Raw genomic sequence first — 19,225 nt, 5'->3', positions numbered from 1 at the left:
AGGAGGAGGATTCGCTTCTGGGAGGATGTGTGGTGTGGAGATGTGCCTCTTGCCCTCGCCTTTCCTCAGCTTTACAGGATTGCTATGGATAAGCAGGCCATGGTGGTTAATTGTTATCATCTTGATAATGGGAGACTGGTTTGGGATGTTCGATTCAGGCGTTCCTTTCAGGATTGGGAGATCGAGGAGGTCATTCGTTTCTTGGAGTTGTTATATCGCCAGAGGATTGTGGAGGAGGATTCGGACTGTTGGTCTTGGATTGCAAACTCTCAGGGGAGCTTTGAGGTGAGGTCTTTCTTCAAGTGCCTCACTTTTGTTCCTGGAGTTAGTTTCCCTTGGAAGTCTGTTTGGCGATCCAAGGCTCCTCTTAAGGTGGCTTTCTTTGTGTGGACTTCGGTCCTGGGTAGGATTTTAACCCAGGATAATCTAAGAAGGAGAAGCCAGGTGGTGGTCAACCGTTGCTCTATGTGTCTTAGTGATGAGGAGTCTGTGAATCACCTTCTTATTCATTGCCCTTTGGCTAGAGAGTGTTGGGGTTTGATGCCTGGCTTATTTGGTGTTTCTTAGGTTATGCCTGGATCTGCTAGAGGGTTGATTGAGGCGTGGAGAGGTTGCCCTGTGGGGGCTCTCAGTCAGGATGCGTGGAGAACTACGCCGCTTTGTGTGTGGTACTGTTTATGGCTTGAAAGGAATAGGAGATTCTTTGAAGGAAAGGCTTTGTCGATTTCGGTGCTTAAATTCTCGATTATTTCTACTCTTTTTTGTTGGGTTTCAGGAAGAGATCATTGTTCTTTGGAGGAAGTAGTTGATTTTTTAGCCTCTTTGAAGGCTTGAGGCCTTTGTGGTCTTTTGTATTTGCTTGGGTTTCGCTCCCCTTCTGAGCGTTTTTTAATAAAAATTTTACTTATCAAAAAAAAAAAAATTTGGAGCTTTTTCTAGGAATTTACAGTGCTTACTGAACATATCAATAGTATGACAATAGTTTTTTCTTATAATTTTCAACCATCCAACTACAATGCACCGCCCGAAGAACCACATATATAGATACAAGACACAAATACGACACAACATGAACACAGAGACACAGCAAATTGTAAAAAAATTAAGAGACGGCAGGGAGGCGTTGACTAATAAATACTATATGATCCTGTATTTTAAAAGTAATATTATTTTCATCAACCTAAAGACGAAAAATTCACAAATCATAATAATTAATGAGCTATAAAGATAATTAATTTATTGTTTAAAGGCCTACATAATTGAAACTACTCCACAACAACAATAATTTTTTTTTAAAACCAAATAAACTAAATATTTTATGTCATGACCATCGTATTATTAAAAATTCAAAGTAGTCATCATATTCACAGATTTACCCACATTTCTTTTTAAAACTTTCTTAAACCTCCCTAATAATGAGACGAGTCCATGGGGTGTCCCAAAATTAAAATAATTAACAAATTCCGGGCAAGTCTTTTGGCGTGTCAAACAAGTGTCGGGCCGTGTCCAATGCGTGTCGGTGTTCGACATGGATTATTTGACCTTTCAGGTGTGTCCATGCTTCCTAGGCACATCATTACAACCCCCCACCCCCCAAAACACACAAAAATAAAATAAAATAAAATAAAATAACAACTTTTTTCTTGAGATGTGGTGTTTTCCCTTTGAAACAAAAAGAACTGAACTTCATCATCTAAAATTCTATATAAACACAATCTCTGGTTTAATGCCTGCAGCACTAAACCTTCAAAATATTGGGCTCCAATCATTTATCAAATGTAGTAATTCACACCTTTAGAAATTACATAAACACTTGTGCCCTCAGAATGTAGAGAGATAGATAATCCAAAGAACAGAACTTCACCTTTGGAGCGATTAGTTAGAGCTTCACGAAGCCTCAAGGGGTGCTGACGCTCTTCTTTCTTGTATTTCAACTTAACTTGCCTACGTGTCCGATCAGGGAAAAGTTGCTGTACCATTGATAAATCTGTACCAAACTGCCGCACCGCCTAAAACACACATCAAAGCAAATAGTGGCCGAAATAAATCAATGTAGTGGAGAGGGAAAATTTAATAGCCTATTCAATTTGAGCCTACATATATGCAATTTGTCTGATTGGAATCCATACTGATGAGGCATCACCAGAAATTAGACGAGTTGAAGCTTAGAATTTCTTTATCTGATCTCTTTGCAGTACCCATGTAATAGCCATGCCGTCACATACAGAGAATTGGGAACTACATTTAGAAATTACAGATTTGGTACTGAAAAATGAAATGGGATGTGAACAAGGCATCTAACTGAAGCCTTGAGATTGAATTGAGTATTTTAAGTTGGCTATACTGCTTTCATTGCAGTTGGAAAATTGTCAATCTGAATTGGGAATATTTAATCTTATTGAAACCTTACGCCCAGTTTGGTTTAAGATGAATGGAAGGAAAAGAAAGAAAGAAAATGTAATGGTGGTTACAGTATATTGTGTTTGGTATAAAATTTTGGATGGAAGAAAAAGGAAAATGAAGGGATTTGGAGGGATACAATAGGCATGAAAGGAAAATCTCATGTAGAGTTCTGTAGAGTGGCAATAAGGGCGATATCTGTCAACTTTTCCACTATCAAGTATAACCACAAAAAAACCAAACTCTACCTTACGTAAAGTTGACGGATTACGATTAACCTCTGGATCCGAAATTACTGCTTATACACCTTGTATTGGCCATAATTCACAAGAACATTCTGTAGTCTTAGTAAGAGGGAAGGGAATGGTGGTTACAGCATACTGTGTTTGGTATAAAATTTTGGAAGGCAAAGAAAGAAATTGGAGAAATTTGGAGGGATACAAATTAGGCATGATGAATAGGTTTGATGTCCTCCCAAAACTGGGAAGGAATAGAAGGAAAGGGCTACAAAGTTTAATAAAATTTCTTTAATACTGATTTGGCCCTCATTTAAAATAAATAAATAGAGACTAAAATACCTTGAGTCCTAGGACATGTTTTTATTCTACTTAACCATTTGTTTGCGTTCGGATTGTCACTTTGACTTGAATGATGTGTAGCATAATCATTATATTTGTCTTACCACTTCTTACCTATATATTTGTCTTTTAAATGTGAAAGGGTATAGTGGTAAATTTATTAAAATGTTTTCCTTTCCTTTCTTTCCCCAAGACTCATCATCATCCTCTTTGCCTTTATCCCATATTAATGAGGTTGGCCACATGAATTCCCTTTTTCTATTCTTTTCTATCATATATCTTTTCTTATATTTAATTTTTTAAGATCGTTCTTTATTACTTCATCCCATGTAAGTTTTGGTCGGCCTCTTTGACGCTTACATTCTAAGCAAACAACTCTTCCTCTTCTAACCAGCTCCAATGTTATCATTTATAGGCGCTATACCTAGTGTTCCCCTCACACATTCATTATTAATCTTCTCTCTTTGATTACTCATATCATCCAATGTAGCATCCTCATTTTCGTAACATGAATGCGTTGATGTTGTTGTTGTGTCTTTTTCAATGCCCAACACTATCCTCCATATAATATAGTTGGGCTAATAATTGTTCTATAGAATTTTCTTTTTAATTTATCTGGTATTTTGTTTTTCACAAAGGACACAACTAGCTTTCCTCCATTTTGTCCACCCCGCACCAATTCTACTTACTGCATCACCATCTACCCCCTCATCTTTTTGTACTATTGATCCTAGGAAACGACAAAAAGCTATTTTGAGTAACGTTTTGGTCTTGAATTGTAGTTCTTATATTTCCATCGTTTGTTACTTTCTCAAATTTACATTCCATATATAATGTCTTAGTTTTACTAATTTTTAAGCCTCTTGCCTCCAATGTCTTTCTCCATATTTCTAGTTTCGTAACTTTTGTTGCCAATGTCTTGGCACTCTATCTTATGCCTTTTCTAAATCTATGAAACCATATTTAAGTCTTTTTGGTTACTCTAATATTCTCCTATTATTTTCTTATTATGTGTGGCTTCGATAGTGGATCTACATGGCATAAATCCGAATTGGTTATTAGATATTGATATTTCTTTCCTTAATCTTTGTTCAATTATCCTTTCCCATAATTATATTGTGTGACTCATTAATTTAATCCATCTATAATTTCCACAATTTGGTATATCTCCTTTATTTTTATAAATTGGTACTATTGTGCTTTTCCTCCACTCACTTGGCATTCGTTCTTTTCTAAAAAAATTATTAAAACAACTTTGTTTACCAATCAATGCGTATCTTTCCTAAAGTTCTCCATGCATCTGGTCCAACCTTCTTATTATTACCCCTTTTCTTAAGTGTGTCATCTGCTTCCTTATTATTAATTTCATTTACCATTCCTATATAAGGTTCATTACTTCCGTAAATGTTGAAAGTAATTTTTTCATCTTTCCAATATATCTTCTTTTTTCCTTTTTTTTTTTGATAAGTAAGATTGTATTAAAGAAGCGTTCAAAAGGGGAGCACATCCCTCAAAAGCTATACAAGGCCATATAGGCCTCTAAAAGTCCAAAAAATCAACTATCTCCACCATGGATTTACAATTTCTCCCTAGAACCCAACAAAAAAGAGTGCTAATAATGGAGAACTTCATCGCACCTAGGTACTGGCAATGGGAGTCTCAAAAATACCCTAAAGTTTTGTTGGTAATATCTACATAAAATTTTTAATGTAGCAATACATTTTGGATCATTAGTTATTTATTAGATCGGTTTTGAAAAAGGTATCTAACTATCCAATTCTTAAAGAGCAACAAGGCCCTCCTTGGGAAATGGTTATGGAGGTTTGGTGTGGAGAGGCACTGGCTTTGGAGGCGGGTCGTGGCAAGCCGGTTTGGGAAGTTGAGAGGTGGTTGGAGCTCTTTGGAAGTGAGGGGGTCTCGGGGGGTGGGGGTTTCGAATTTTATTTGGAAGGGGTGGGATCTCTTCTCCAAACATGTTCGTTTTCAATTCAGAGATGGGAGGGGGATTAGTTTTTGGGAGGATGTTTGGTGTGGGGATGTTCCTCTGGCTCGTGCTTTTCCTCAGCATTACAGAATTGCTTCAAATAGGCAGGCCTTGGTGGTCAACTGTTATTATCTTGATAGTGGAAGACTGGTTTGGGATGTTCGATTCAGGCGATTGTTTCAGGACTGGGAGATTGAGGAGGCCATTCGTTTCTTGGAGTTACTGTATCACCAGAAGATTGTGGCTGAGGAGTCTGATAGTTGGACTTGGACTGCCAACTCTCAGGGGCGGTTTGAGGTGAGATCTTTCTTTAGGTGTCTCTCAAATGAGCCTAGAGTTTGCTTTCCTTGGAAGTCTGTTTGGCACTCTAAGGCTTCTCTCAAGGTGGCTTTCTTTGCGTGGACCTCTGTTCTGGGAAGGATATTAACCCAGGATAACTTGAGAAGGATGAACCAGGTGGTGGTCAATCGCAGCTACATGTGTCTTCGAGATGAGGAAACAGTGGATCACCTTCTTATTCATTGTACCATGGCTCGTGATTGCTCGAACTTAATGATTGGGCTATTTGGGATGCTATGGGTTATGCCGGGAACCGTTAGAGGGTTTCTTGAGGCTTGGAAAGGTTGCCAAGTGGGGGCCCATATTCGGGATGCTTGGAGGGCTACACCTCTCTGTGTGTGGTGGTGCTTATGGCTTGAGAGGAATAGATGATATTTTGAGGGAAAAGAGATGTCGATTTCTTTGCTTAAGTTTTCTATTCTTTCTACTCTTTTTTGTTGGGTTTCAGGGAGAGATCATAGATCTTTAGAGGAGATTGTCGATTTCCTGGCCTCTTTGCAGGCTTAGTGGCCCTTTGTGGGTTTTTGTATTCCTTTTGGGTTCCGCTCCCCTTCTGAGCGCTTTTATATGATTTTACTTATCAAAAAAAAAAAAAAAAAGAACAACAAATCAAAAACTACAAAAAATACTTGATAAAATTTTCTATGCAACACAATATATGCCCCAAAAAGGGTAACAGTAAGGAAGTAAATATGCAGTGTAGATATATATGTGTGTAATCGCAAGCGCATGAGTATATGTGTGTAATTGTCTGCGTATATGTGTATAAATGTCTTTATGTGTGTAACTGTGCGTGTCATGGGTTTGAAAAAAAGAGAGATGTGTATCAAACAGAACATGTCACCGAAGCTCTGTTTGGTAAGGTTGCCAGAGAGTTTAGTGGATCAATACGTGTCAAAGATGTAACGAGGGGTTTCTTGGATTTTGGGAACCTGCAACCTAGGTTGTAATCCTTTCTCATAGTGGATTTGGTTTTCCTAGACTAGGTCCTATGGTTTTTCCTACTTAGATTTTCCATGTAAAAGAGCTAAGTATCCATTTTTCTATTCTATGCATGAAAGATTTGACTGACTAATTTTGTAGACATAAATTTCTGTTATGATTTAAATTTTTGTGAAGTTAGTTTAAAACAATAATTTGAAATAAATAGTTGGCTTATCTGTAAATTTATGTAAATGAATATATACCTCGTAGAACAATTCCGTTTCCTGTTTCGACCACCTTGAAATGGGTGTTTTGTCCATGAAAGACTGATAATTATAACAGGTAGAGCTCTCCTGAACTCTAGGAATTGTTTGTTCAACGTCAGAGATTCCGCCATTATCTGAAGCAAGGGTCTCATCATTATAGTGGGCAAAAGAATTACTGCCACTGCAACCAAAATAAAAAATCAATAGATGACATATGACGTTGGAATACTGTTCAACAGGTTCCTAAGAGAAATGTGCCAGCTTTAAGACAAGCAATGTGTCACGAGAACAAAAATGGATATGGAAATGCTACAATCTAACCAAGCAACCATGAAAGACATGAAAATTTTGGCTGCCATTATGTTATCACATTCAAGGTTTAGCAATGCATGACCTCTACAATTCTACACAATCAAGATGATTTCTTGCCCCACCACTAGTCAACATTACTTTCCAATGCACTCCGCTTCATAGAATCAATGACAGTGGAGAGAGAGAGAGAGAATAATTATAACTTACCGTACACTTCATTATGCCAAAGAAAGCTAATGTATAAAAGAAGGAAAGGATGCATTGCCACTTATTAAAAATAAATAAATAAATAAAAAGGGTGCATTTCCACTTAGCAGCTTACTTATGCATGACGCATCCAAATCCATTCCAATATAATCAGATTTTACAAACATAGAGTATTCGCAGAATGTAATCTGGCAAAGAAATTACAGAAATATACATTGCTTCTTGTTAGGTCATAGGACATAGGACTTGGGTTGGTTAATTTCATTCAAAACTTGGTCTATATTTTTATTTTAGCATAAAGCTTCAAGCAAGGGCAAAAAAGTAATTGCAACTAGCCAAAATTGAAGTACATTATGCATATACATTCATGTTTTAAACATATTAGGATTTACAAATACATGTTTTGATTCATAAAACTCCATATAAAATTGCTTTTGGAAGTTTCCATTTTCAAAATCTCAAGAATCCAAAATAGGATAACTTTGATGGATCAAGGGATTTGTTACTGGAGTACTTTTGATCAATAGAAATTAGTTCAAATCGATTGAACCTGCATGAATGAGTTTCCATATAGAATTAAACACTTGCAACCCCAATCCTTTCATACCTCTAAACTCTACATAAGACTTTATGGTCTCATAAAATAAGAGGCATCCAAGTAATCATAAGTCAACCATATATAATCATATTGAGTGCATTCTAGCAATTCATATGCTAGAATTTTCTTTCTTTGTGCATTTATCAACATACATCGAGATGATTAACGTGAACTGAGTTCTGAAATTTAGAGATCCTAGTGCAACGACTTTTCGACACCGGAAGTATTTTCCACACATATACATAAAACATACATCACTAGTCAAGGGATCATTGTGCAAAAGAAGAAATGCATGAGCAGTAGATTCATTGACTAGTAGCAGCAGATTTCGAGGAGAACGTATGGCAAAAATTTGGGTCAGAAATAACTGGGAAATTCTTGATCTAGAATCTGATTAACCTACTGTGTAATACTTTTTCTCATTTGATCAATTTAGACTAGGTCTCATGGTTTTTCTTTGTTGGGGTTTCCATGAAAAAATCATGAGTTTCCTTACTTTCTCTGTATACGCAAACATGAATAATTTTTACATGCTTACAAGTTAGTTGAAATTCAAAATATAGTTATTAGTAGCTTAAATTTTGATTTTTAGTAAAATTTGTTAATAAACCTATTCAACCCCCCTAGGTCTAGGTCACGATTTTCGAGTACTCGAGTGTAGGATTACGATCTATGATCCTTCATATATTAATGCAGATACTTAAAAAACAACATAACTTGGAATGCTTAAATCATCCGGTCAACATAACAGCTGACAGCCAGTGTCAAGTATCTAAAGCCACTAAACCAGCTTATTCAAGTCCGCTTATTTTTCCTTCTTCGACTTTGCCTGTATAATTAACATTGGTTTTTTGCAGCTGTTGTACCATCAGGAGGTCGAGAGTGGAGGTTCTGATTCCTGCATGTGGGTTCCCTCTTCCCAGGGCCGTTTTGAGGTTTAGTCTTTTTATAGGTGTGTTACGGATGCCCCGGGAGTTTCCTTTCAATTGAAGGCTATTGGTCCAAGGCTCCTCTCAAGGTGGCTTTCTTTGCATGGACTTCTGTGTGGGGGAAAATATATCGACTCAGGAATATTTAAGAAGGAGACAGGTTGTGGTCAACTGGTGTTGTATGTGCTGATCATGTCCTTTTGCACTCTCCAGTGGCTAGGGCCTGCTGGGCTTTGTTGTTGAGTTTGTTTGGGGTTCGGTGTATTATGCACAGGTCCTCCAGAGGGCAGTTGAGGCTTGGAGAGGTTGTACAGTGAGGGCCCAAGTCCGAGATTTGTGGAGGGTTGCGCCTTTGGGTTCTAATGGTGTTTATGACTTGAAAGAAATAGGAAATCTTCCTTTTGAGGGTTGCGCTCCCTTCTTAGCGCCTTTTTATACAAATCTTATGTAACATCCGTGATTTTCTATTTATAGCTACCTAAGTGATACATCATATACATATACATATATTGTGACCAGTTGAGTGGATAAGATATTTAAGAATTTGAATTAATTGAAGGTTGTGATGTTGTGGCCCGATTTTGGTGCCGGGTCGTGTTGCAACCCACTTACAACCCGACGACCCGTTTGATGAGTTTTGTGTAGGACAGTCCTTTTTGACCCCTTTTTGCTCAAGGGTCGTGGGCCCTAATTAGTACTCTTTTGTAGTCCAATATGTAAGGGTGTTTAGGGTTTGTACTGGGTGTAAGAGAACACTGAAATTTGTACAGAATTGAGAGTGAGGGGCTGAAACTTGTAATCCCCTATTTTACACATAGTGAAGACTTTCGCCGGATCTCCACCGTGAACGTAGGCTTTGCCGAACCACATACTAATCGTTGTGTTTTTTGCTTGTGTGTTTATTTTTCTGCCGTGTTTCGTAATTGTTGCTTGTTTTGCTGCGTTTGTCATAACAAATTGTTATCAAAGCTTTCGGTTCGAAGAAGGGATGGCGTCCAAGTTTCTGGATATCGAGAAGTTAACAGCAGAAACGATTTCAACCTGTGGGATGTAGGCTCTGTTGGTTCAACAAAGGTTATCCAAGGCGCTGATGGGGAAGGATGCACTGCCAAAAAAGATTAAGGACAAAGATGAGGTTATGGAGAAAGAACACAGTACAATTTTGTTGTGCCTAGACTAATGAGGTTCTGCGAGAAGTTGTTGTAGAGACTACGGCGGAAGGGCTGTGGAATAAGTTGGAGTCCCGGTATATGACAATAACTATTGCGAACCGTTTGTATCTGAAGAAGCGGTTGTTCACTCTTCAGATGCACGAAGGCTCATCTCTCAAAAACCATCTTGACAAGGTAAATAGTATCATCACTTGAATAATATTGATGTCAAGATAGAGGATGAAGATCAAGCTATTATTCAGTTGTGTTCTCAACCACCCTCGTATGAAAACTTCGTCGATACGGTGATTTATAGCAGAACTGCTTTGTCATGGAAGATGTGAAGGCAGCTCTGAATTCCAAAAAGTTGCAGAAAAGGGCGTTTGAGGGCAATACAGAAAGTTCGGTAGAGTGGCTAGTTGTTACAAGGAGAACGAGTCAGAAGGAAGGGTCTAGTAGCAAAAATCGTTCTAAGTCGAAGAACCAGGCGAGGGTGCTGAGATGCTACATCTGTCGCAAGAAAGGGCACTTTACGAAAGACTATCCGCAACGTAAGAAGGGAAAGGGAAAATCCTCTGCAATTGATAGTTTGGTTGTTGCAGAGGGTAATGATTCAAATGGTGGTAACGTTCTCATAGTCAAAGCGTCTATATTCGACTATTGATCGAACCTCACTAGATCTGCATCGATCGAAGCTCACTGGACCTCCGTCAATCAATCAACCAAAACCTCGAGTGGTCGAGCTATTATTGAATATTGATATAAGGTTTCAGCTCCAGTTTTCACAATAATCAAATTTTTTGCTTAGTTTTGAAAAAACATTCAACTTTAAAACATGTTAAGCGCTAACCCATGTCACGTGGACTCTTCAAAAGTAGTGAAGTACCTGTGTTGGACACGTATAGCATGGACATGGGTTTGGAAAATGTATCTAACACTTTTGGGTGGACATGTACTTAGAAAGCATATCCAATAATTCAATTATGTTATATTATTCCTTTAAAATGAGTTAAATGCCTATATTGAACACTATATTAGATTAAAACATTATTTTACTCTAGAAGATGAAATAAAATAATTAAATAAAATGAATATTTAGCAGTGTCCATGGATCGTGTTTCGAGATCTGACACGTCCGACGCATGGATACATACCCGTGTTCAACAAACATACCAGAGTCCAAGAAACATAGGCGCCAACCCATAAAATAAAATAGGCTAACCTAAGGACAATCCAAGTTCAGTTACTTGCAACCTATCCAAGTGACTGAATATCCATCTTTCTTTCATGTTGTGTCTGCCATGTCTTGAACTGATATTCTTGATCAACTCAACAACATTCCAACACTTTATAAAAGTATGTTTTGAGGAGGAATATGCCAATACATGGCTTCATTCCCTAACAATTTTATCTCGAGTTATTCTATCTTATCACAAGAATGTTCAGCCAGTAATGATTTTTAAGCACCATCAAATATGACAAGTGATTGAATATCCATCTTTCTTTCATGTTGTGTCTGCCATGTCTTGAACTGATATTCTTGATCAACTCAACAACACTCCAACACTTTATAAAAGTATGTTTTGAGCAGGAATATGCCAATACATGGCTTCATTTCCTAACAATTTTATCTCGAGTTATGCTATCTTATCACAACAATGTTGAGCCAGCAATGATTTTTAAGTACCATCAAATATGACATATGCAGGAAGTGATTGGAATTAGAAAGGGTGTGGCATTCTGCTTCAACAATTGAACCAGTATATGGTTCTCAAAACAAGCAAATAGAAAATAAAATGAACCAATCTGTGGGGAACCTTATCTTTAGCCTATTTAGGCCTTAGTATTGACATAAAAAATTACAGAAGCATGCCGTGATTCAAGGTCAATACATGTTTCAGGCATGCTGAGTAGAAAGTTCAGAAAACGCAAAGGTAAGACCTTTATGTTAACCTTTGTTGTGTGGACACAAGATTTCACAGTTTGGACTTGATAACACGGCAATGTTTGTAATGTAATGCGGACACAACCCTGGTACAAAAATACACATACTGAATACCATACAAAGCGCAGACATTCCATGATCCAAGCAATCAAATTAGATCCAAACCCTATTGTTGTGAACAATTGCTGCAAAAAACTCCATTTGACTGAATCATAAGCCTTATGAAGGTCCGCCTTGAGAGCCATAAGCCTTTCACTTCTTTTCCTAAAGACCTAATAATGTTGCCATGAAATAATCTCCCTTTCACAAAAGCTGACAGTTCTTTCCCAATCAGATAGGGAAGTACTCTAGCAATTCTATTAGCCAAGATTTTTGTATTTTTATCTATTTTGCACATGGTATTTTGGAGTAGTGAATGTCAGTAGACTTTTATCAAGGACAATATTAAGCTATCATCTTTTTCAATGCTATGGACGAATTCATTGGGTTTATTTTGGATTTTATGCATGAATAATGTTCTTTGCAGATGTATATCTTCAGTTGACAAAAGTAATGTGTGATCAATTCTATGTCATAACTATAGAGGCACTTTGGAATATATAGGTTTAGGATATGTAGGATTAAGCTAACGGATATCTCAACTTCCATAGTGTAATTCAGTAAAACTAGAAATATAAGATTATGAGCAAAATTGATTGCCAAAAGATAAAAAGGGCAAACCCAGTGCACGAGGCTCTCGCCATTGCTGGCAGCTCTTGGTAGGGTCAAATGTACGCAGCCGTACCTCCGATGCCTCAAGATAACTTAATTAATTATCTTAGCGCAATTGTTACCATGAAGAAGAAGGATGAATGGAGTGAAGAATATATTTTAGTTATTAAGTCAATTTAAAAGAATCTAGGATGGCTACAAGACGAGCTATTGCCTTATAGTGCAGAATTTTGGTTACTTAAGAAACATGGTCAAATGACGGTTAAAATAAGGATGGTATGGTGGATGAGAGGTAATAGAAAGAACATGATTGAATGAGAAATGATTCATTGTGTGGATATTAAGGGATCACACTGTTGCCCGAGTTGGCACAGGTCCTAATAATCATCTTGAACCCATAGTTGTTAAATGCTCGAGGCCTCTTGGAGCCTGAGGCGCAAGGCAAGGCGCGCGCCCGACTGAAGCAAGGCGCGAGCTGAGGAAACAAAAAAAAAAGGCACCCAATAAAGATGCAATAGTAAATATAAAGATGCAAAAGTCAAGTAAACCAAATAGTTTCAATAGCATGCAATTTGCATTATACTAGTATCACTATAAGCACTAAAGTTCAAATGTATTTGTGAATTAAGCCAGCAAATGGACCAAAAGAGAAGGAAAAAACAGAGAAGGTAAAAAAAAAAAAAAAAAATAGACCAGAAGAAGAAGAAGAAGGGGAGAGAGAAGAAAACAAAACAGAAGAGAGAGAGAGAGAGAGAGAGAAAAAAAAAAAAAAAAAAAAAGGCCAGAAGAAGAAGGAGAGAGAGAACAAAGGAAAAAAAAAAAAAAAAAAAGACGGAGAGAGAGAGAATATTAGAGCAGAATAAGAAAAAGAGTGTGTGTGTGTTGTCGGAGAAGGCAGAATATACAAGTGAAGTAACTGACTAAAAGAGTCTGTTGTTTGGAGTCCTAAATCTTCAAGTTACTTTACCTTTTGTTTCTATTCTATGTGAGGGTCCACTAAATAGATTAGCACCAAACCATTTAAAAGTCAAGAAGAAGGGTCCACCACTAAATACATTAGCACCAAATCATTTAAAAGACAACAAAGAGGGTCCACCACTAAATACATTAGCTCGAAACCATTTAAAAGTCGGGATTATTTAAAACACGCCGCCTTAACTTGGATACATTACCAATACGGCCAAGTCCAAAAAGAATGGATGAAAAGTGCCACTTTTAGAAAAAAAGTTTTACAAATCTAACAACTTTACACAATTAATTGTGTATTTGACAAGTCTGTATATATTTAGGACAAAATTACCCCTCCACATTATGCAAATTGACTTCCAAACCATTCTTCCCCAATTTTTCGCTCTATTCAATTTCTCTCTCTAAATCACCACCATGACAACTATGCTAAAACACCCTCATATTATGTGTTTGCATGTTTGCATTTATCATATACTTGCACATTCTTCTATAATGCTACTGTTTTAACAACCTTTTGGACTTCGACACTTTCCCTCTTTCTCTCCCACTATTTTTTCCACACTGATTTATGCTAGGAGGCACAAACATTCCTCTAGGGGTGCCGTGTGGCATCAGATGCGTGTTCCACACGGAGATGCGTGGGACATGACTGGACACTTGTTCAACACAGATAGGTTATCCTGGAGTTTGACATTTCTTTCTTCTAGACACAAAATGGACACAGCGGGGACACATTCAAGACACCTTTGGACACTTTTGGTGGGCTTACAATCTGTGGGATCCCCAGCCCAACCAGCATCAGAAAAAGCTCAAAGGTCCAAAGCTGAGGTAGAAAAAATAATAAACTCTGGTGCAAAGTCCCCCGAAGATGGCGCGAGATAGGGAGTACCACAGCCCAATGTACAATAGTAGGAAAGGATACAAATTGACTGTCAAAGGGAACAACATGGGCAAGATTAGGCCGAATGACAGTAATACACTAAATTGCCAACTATAGCTCGATATAAAGTGGGTTCTACTAAAGGAACACCATCAGTAGAGCAATAGCGAACATTAAGCTCTAAAGGAGTGTCAACTGTCCGAGTATCAGTGAGACGAGCTCTGTGAATTACATTTGCTGCATAAGAGAGAAGATAACCTTTTGGAGAATGAGCTACTTTAATACCAAGAAAATAGTGAAGAGGACCAAGATCCTTCATCTCAAATTGTTGTTGCAATTGAGATTTCAAAAGATCAATGCCAGTAATGTCATCACCAGTTAACATATAAAAGAAGAATAATACGGTCAGCTCATGTAGAGCGAATAAAAAGAGCAGAATCATGATCACTGGGATGAAAACTCAAAGCACATAACTGAAGAGAACTTCTCAAACCAAGCCCTAGGAGATTGTTCGAGACCATACAATGCCTTTCTAAGTTGGCACACCTGGCTAGGACTGTGAGAAAGACCAAGAGGAGGTGTCATAAACTTCTATAGTCAAGTCCCCATTCAGGAATGCACTTTTTACATCCACCTGTGACAGACCCCACTGGTGAACAGCTGCAATAGCAATCAATATGCGGACAATCATCATTTTGGCTATAGGAGCAAAAGTCTCCTCATAGTCAATACTATATTCCTGGGTAAACCCTCTTGCAACCAAACAGGCTTTATATTGTTCTACAGAGCCATCAAACTTGGTTTTGATTTTATAGACCCACTTGCATCCAACTGCACGTTTATCACAAGGCAAAGATACCAAGTCCAACGTCCGAGTCATGTGCAAAACATAAAACTCTTCGTTCATTGCATGTTGCTAGAGAAGATTAAGAACTGCCTCCTTATAGGAGGTGAGCTCAGAAAGTGAATGAATAGATGCCATAAAAGAGCAGAAAGTAGAAGAATAACAAAAATTAGCAAAACCAAAATGTTCAGGACACTTACGAACACACTGAGGCTAGTGAGGAGGAGTAAGATCAACATCATCAGAAACCAATGGACAGTCCGCCGAGAGAGATGGATAAAATGTACCTGTGGAAGAAACTGCTTTATTCCTGCAAGTGCAAGTATGAACAATAGGAGGAGGAACAATAGATAGAGATACAGGCGCTGAAGAAGTTGAAACATTAGGAGGAGATATGTCACCAAAAGAAGGCGTATTAGAGATGTCATCAAGAAAGAGATCAATATGGAGAAGAAGTAACAATTGATGGTATTCTATTTATTATATGGACAACAGTGAGAACAACCTTCCCCAAAAACTACTGGGAACACTAGCAAATAACAGAAGCGAACGACTAGTCTCCCTGATGCGTCGATGATTCACTCAGCAACACCATTCTGCTCAGGAGTGTCAGCCTTCAACAGATCAAGGAGTGAACTATAACTATACTCTCCACCTAAATGACATCAAAATCATTTGATAATAGATGAACATTGAGTGTGGATCATATCATGAAAAGCACCAAAGATAGAAAAAAAATTCAAAACGACGCTTCGTAAGATAAACACAACAATATCGACTATAATCATCAATAAAACAAACACAATATCTGGACCCTGCTTTCATAGAAATAGGAATAGGTCCCCACAGATCAGAATGAACTAAATCGAAAGGTTCCATAGAATTCGTAGAACTCTTATTGAAGGGCAAAGCAGAAAATTTTGCAAGTTTGCAACACTAAAATCATAAATGTCATGACAATGTAATTACCCGAGTAGATATTAAATAGTGTAAATGTAGAAACACGTTCGATATGGGAATTCCATAAATAAAAATTTGAATATTGAGGATTCAAATGAAAAGAAGACAAATCAACAGAAGTAGCAGCTATAGTGAGGGGCTGAAAACTTGTAGTCTCCGATTTTACACACAATGAAGATTTTCGCCCAATTTCAACCGTGAACGTAGGCTGTTGTCGAACCACGTGTAAATCTTTATGTGGTGTGTTTACTTTTTTGTCATGATTCTTGATTCTATCTTGGATTCGCTGCGTTTGTCGTAACAAACTGGTATCAGAGCTTTCGGTTCGAAGCAAGCATGGCGTCCAAGTTTTGGAAATCGAGAAGTTTAACGGTATCCGAGGCGCTAAAGGGGAAGGATGTACTGTCAGAAAAGATTAAGGACAAAGATGAGGTTATGGAGAAAGCACACAGTATGATTTTGTTGTGCTTGTGTAACGAGGTTCTGCGAGAAGTTGCTGGATAGACTACGGCGGATGGGCTGTGACAGAAGTTGGAGTCCTGGTATATGACAAAATCTCTTGCGAACCGCTTGTATATAAAGATGCAGTTGTTCACTAATGCACGAAGGTTCGTCTCCGAAAGACCATCTTTTCTTTCTTTTTTTAATAAGTTCTGCGAAAGACCATCTTGACAAGGTAAATAATATCATCGTGGACTTTAATAATATTGATGTCAAGATAGAGGATGAAAACCAGGCTATTATTCTGTTGTGTTCTCTACCACCCTCGTATGAGAACTTTATCGATACAATGATGTATGGCAGAACTGCTTTGTCCATGGAAGACATGAATGCAACTCTGAATTCCAAGGAGTTGCAGAAAAGGGCATTTGAGGGTGGCAATATAGAAAGTTCGTCAGATGGGTTGTTTGTTAGAGGGAGAACAAATCAGAAGGGAGGGTCTGGCAGCAAAGGTCGTTGTAAGTCTAAGAACAAAACGAAGGTGTTGAGATGCTACATCTGTCACAAGGAAGGGCACTTCAAAAGGGATTGTCCGGAGCGTAAGAAGGGAAAGTGAAAATCCTCCGAAGTTGAAAGTGTGGTTGTTGCAGAGGATAATGATTCAGATGGTGGTAACGTTCTCACAATTTCAGTCGGCAGCTCTTGCGATGAGTGGATGCTTGATTTGGGTTGCTCGTTTCATACTTGTCTAAACAGGGATTGATTTACTTCTTATCGATCTATTGATGGAGGGAAAGTTCACATGAAGAATGATGTGGCATGCAAGGTTGAAGGTATCGGTACAGTTCGAATCAAGATGTATAATGGGATTGTGAGGACATTGACTAATTTCAGGCATGTACCAGAACTGAGAAATAATTTGATTTCCCTAGGTACGCTGGATTCCATCGGGTGCACTTATAAGGCTGGAGGTGGAGTCATTCAGGTTTCAAAGGGTGCTCTTGTGGTGATGAAGAGACTGAAGGAACATGGTTTATATGCTCTTCAGGGTAGCACAATCACGGGTTCAGTTGTATCATCCTCGGATTTGGATTCGAATACTACCAGGTTGTGGCATATACGGCTTGGGCATATGAGTGAGAGGGGGATAGATGTTCTGAGTAAGCAGGGTCTGCTTGTTGGTCAGAAAACTAGGAAGCTAGATTTCTGTGAGCATTGTGTCTTTGGGACGCAGTGCAAAGTGAAGTTAAGTACAGGAATTCATATAACCAAGGGTACGATGGATTATATTCATTCTGATCTTTGGGCCCCCTATCAGGCTACATCACATGGTGGTGGTAGATATATGATGACGATGATTTTTCTCGAAAAGTTTAGATTTGCATTCTGAAGCACAAGAATGAGGCTTTTGTTACCTTTACATCACATGGTGGTGGTAGATATATGATGACGATGATTGATGATTTTTCTCGAAAAGTTTAGATTTGCATTCTGAAGCACAAGAATGAGGCTTTTGTTACCTTCAAGCAGTGGAAGACCTTGATTGAGAAGCAAGCTAGAAAACAGGTCAAGCGTTTGAGGACAGACAATGGCTTGGAATTTTGTGATGGAGAATTTAACGAGTTCTGCAAGACTCACGGGATTGTGAGGGGGGCCTGAGGAAGACTCCACCGTAAAATGGAGTTGCAAAATGGATGAATAGAACGTTATTGGAGAGGGCACGGTGTATGCTGTCCAATGCAAGGTTAGACAAAGGGTTCTAGGCTGAAACTATTTCAACAGCTAGTTACTTGGTGAACCGGTCTCCATCGACTGTAAGACTCCGGAGGAGGTATGATCTAGTTCTCTTGCTAGTTACAGTAATATGAGAATATTTGGGTGTCAAGCGTATGCTCATGTGAATGAGGGGAAGCTTGAACCGAGGGCTAAGAAATGCATATTTCTTGGTTATCAGCCCGGGGTCAAGGGTTAAGGTATACAAATTATGGTGCCCAGAGGCTTCGAGAAAGAAGGTACTTGTTAACAAGGATGTAACCTTTCATGAATTTGCGATGCTTGCTCCACAGAAGGAGGTAGTTGATTCAAGGAGAGCAGGTGGAGCATGTAGAGGTTCAGTTATAGGATAGTCCTGATCGGTCACCTAATAAGTAGGTGCAGTTTCGAGCTGAGGGAGATGCAAAGTTGCAACAATATAGTGTGCTAGAGACGGGCCTAGGAGGGATATTAGGCCACCTGAGAAGTATGGGTTTTCATATGCTGATTCAGTTGCTTATGCACTTAGTGTGGCAGAGAATATTGATGAGCAGGAACCGTGTACTTATCATGAGGCCATCACAGGTGGAGAGTCAGCACAGTGGTCTGTTGCCATGAGTGAGGAGATTGAATCTCTTCATAAGGATCAAACTTGGGAGCTAGTTAAGAAGCCTAAAGGACAGAAGATTGTGGGCTGTAAATGGGTCTTCAAGAAAAAGGAAGGAACTCCAGGGGTGGAAGATGTGAGGTACAAGGCACGCTTAGTGGCAAAGGGCTATACACAGAGGGAAGGGGTAGACTTCAATGAAGTGTTTTCTCCTGTGGTGAAACATAGTTCAATCTGGGTGCTACTTGCTGTGGTTGCTCTACATGACTTGGAGCTTGAGCAGTTTGATATCAAGATTGCTTTCTTGCATGGTGAGTTAGAAGAGCAGATTTATATGCATCAGCCTAAGGTTTTGAGATTTTAGGAAAAGAAGAATCATGTTTGCCTACTGAAGAAGTCCTTGTATAGGCTGAAGCAGTCTCCTAGAT

General features: G+C 38.5%; 1 protein-coding gene across 6 annotated transcripts in view; it reads right to left on the bottom strand.

Annotated features, from left to right (window-relative positions):
* The window catches only part of LOC132268770 (uncharacterized), a 51,011-nt gene that overhangs the window by 8,610 nt on the left and 23,176 nt on the right, over nt 1-19,225 (bottom strand). For 5 of the 6 annotated variants that reach the window (XM_059769640.1, XM_059769615.1, XM_059769609.1 and 2 more), the window contains 2 exons: nt 6,489-6,672; nt 1,865-2,009 (listed from right to left, as the gene is read on the bottom strand). In XM_059769640.1, coding sequence (XP_059625623.1) covers nt 1,865-2,009; nt 6,489-6,672 — 329 coding nt within the window. The remainder of the gene's footprint in view (nt 1-1,864; nt 2,010-6,488; nt 6,673-19,225) is intronic. The other variant, XR_009469366.1, reaches the window with a different exon arrangement.

This window comes from Cornus florida, unplaced genomic scaffold (genome assembly GCF_030987335.1).
Source record: "Cornus florida cultivar Cherokee Brave unplaced genomic scaffold, ASM3098733v1 CherokeeBrave_3.0.0_Hap2_Chr01, whole genome shotgun sequence".
NCBI classification, from domain to species: domain Eukaryota; kingdom Viridiplantae; phylum Streptophyta; class Magnoliopsida; order Cornales; family Cornaceae; genus Cornus; species Cornus florida.
The sequence above is the reverse complement of the archived record's forward strand: the minus strand, read 5'-3'. Positions and strand labels throughout refer to the sequence as shown.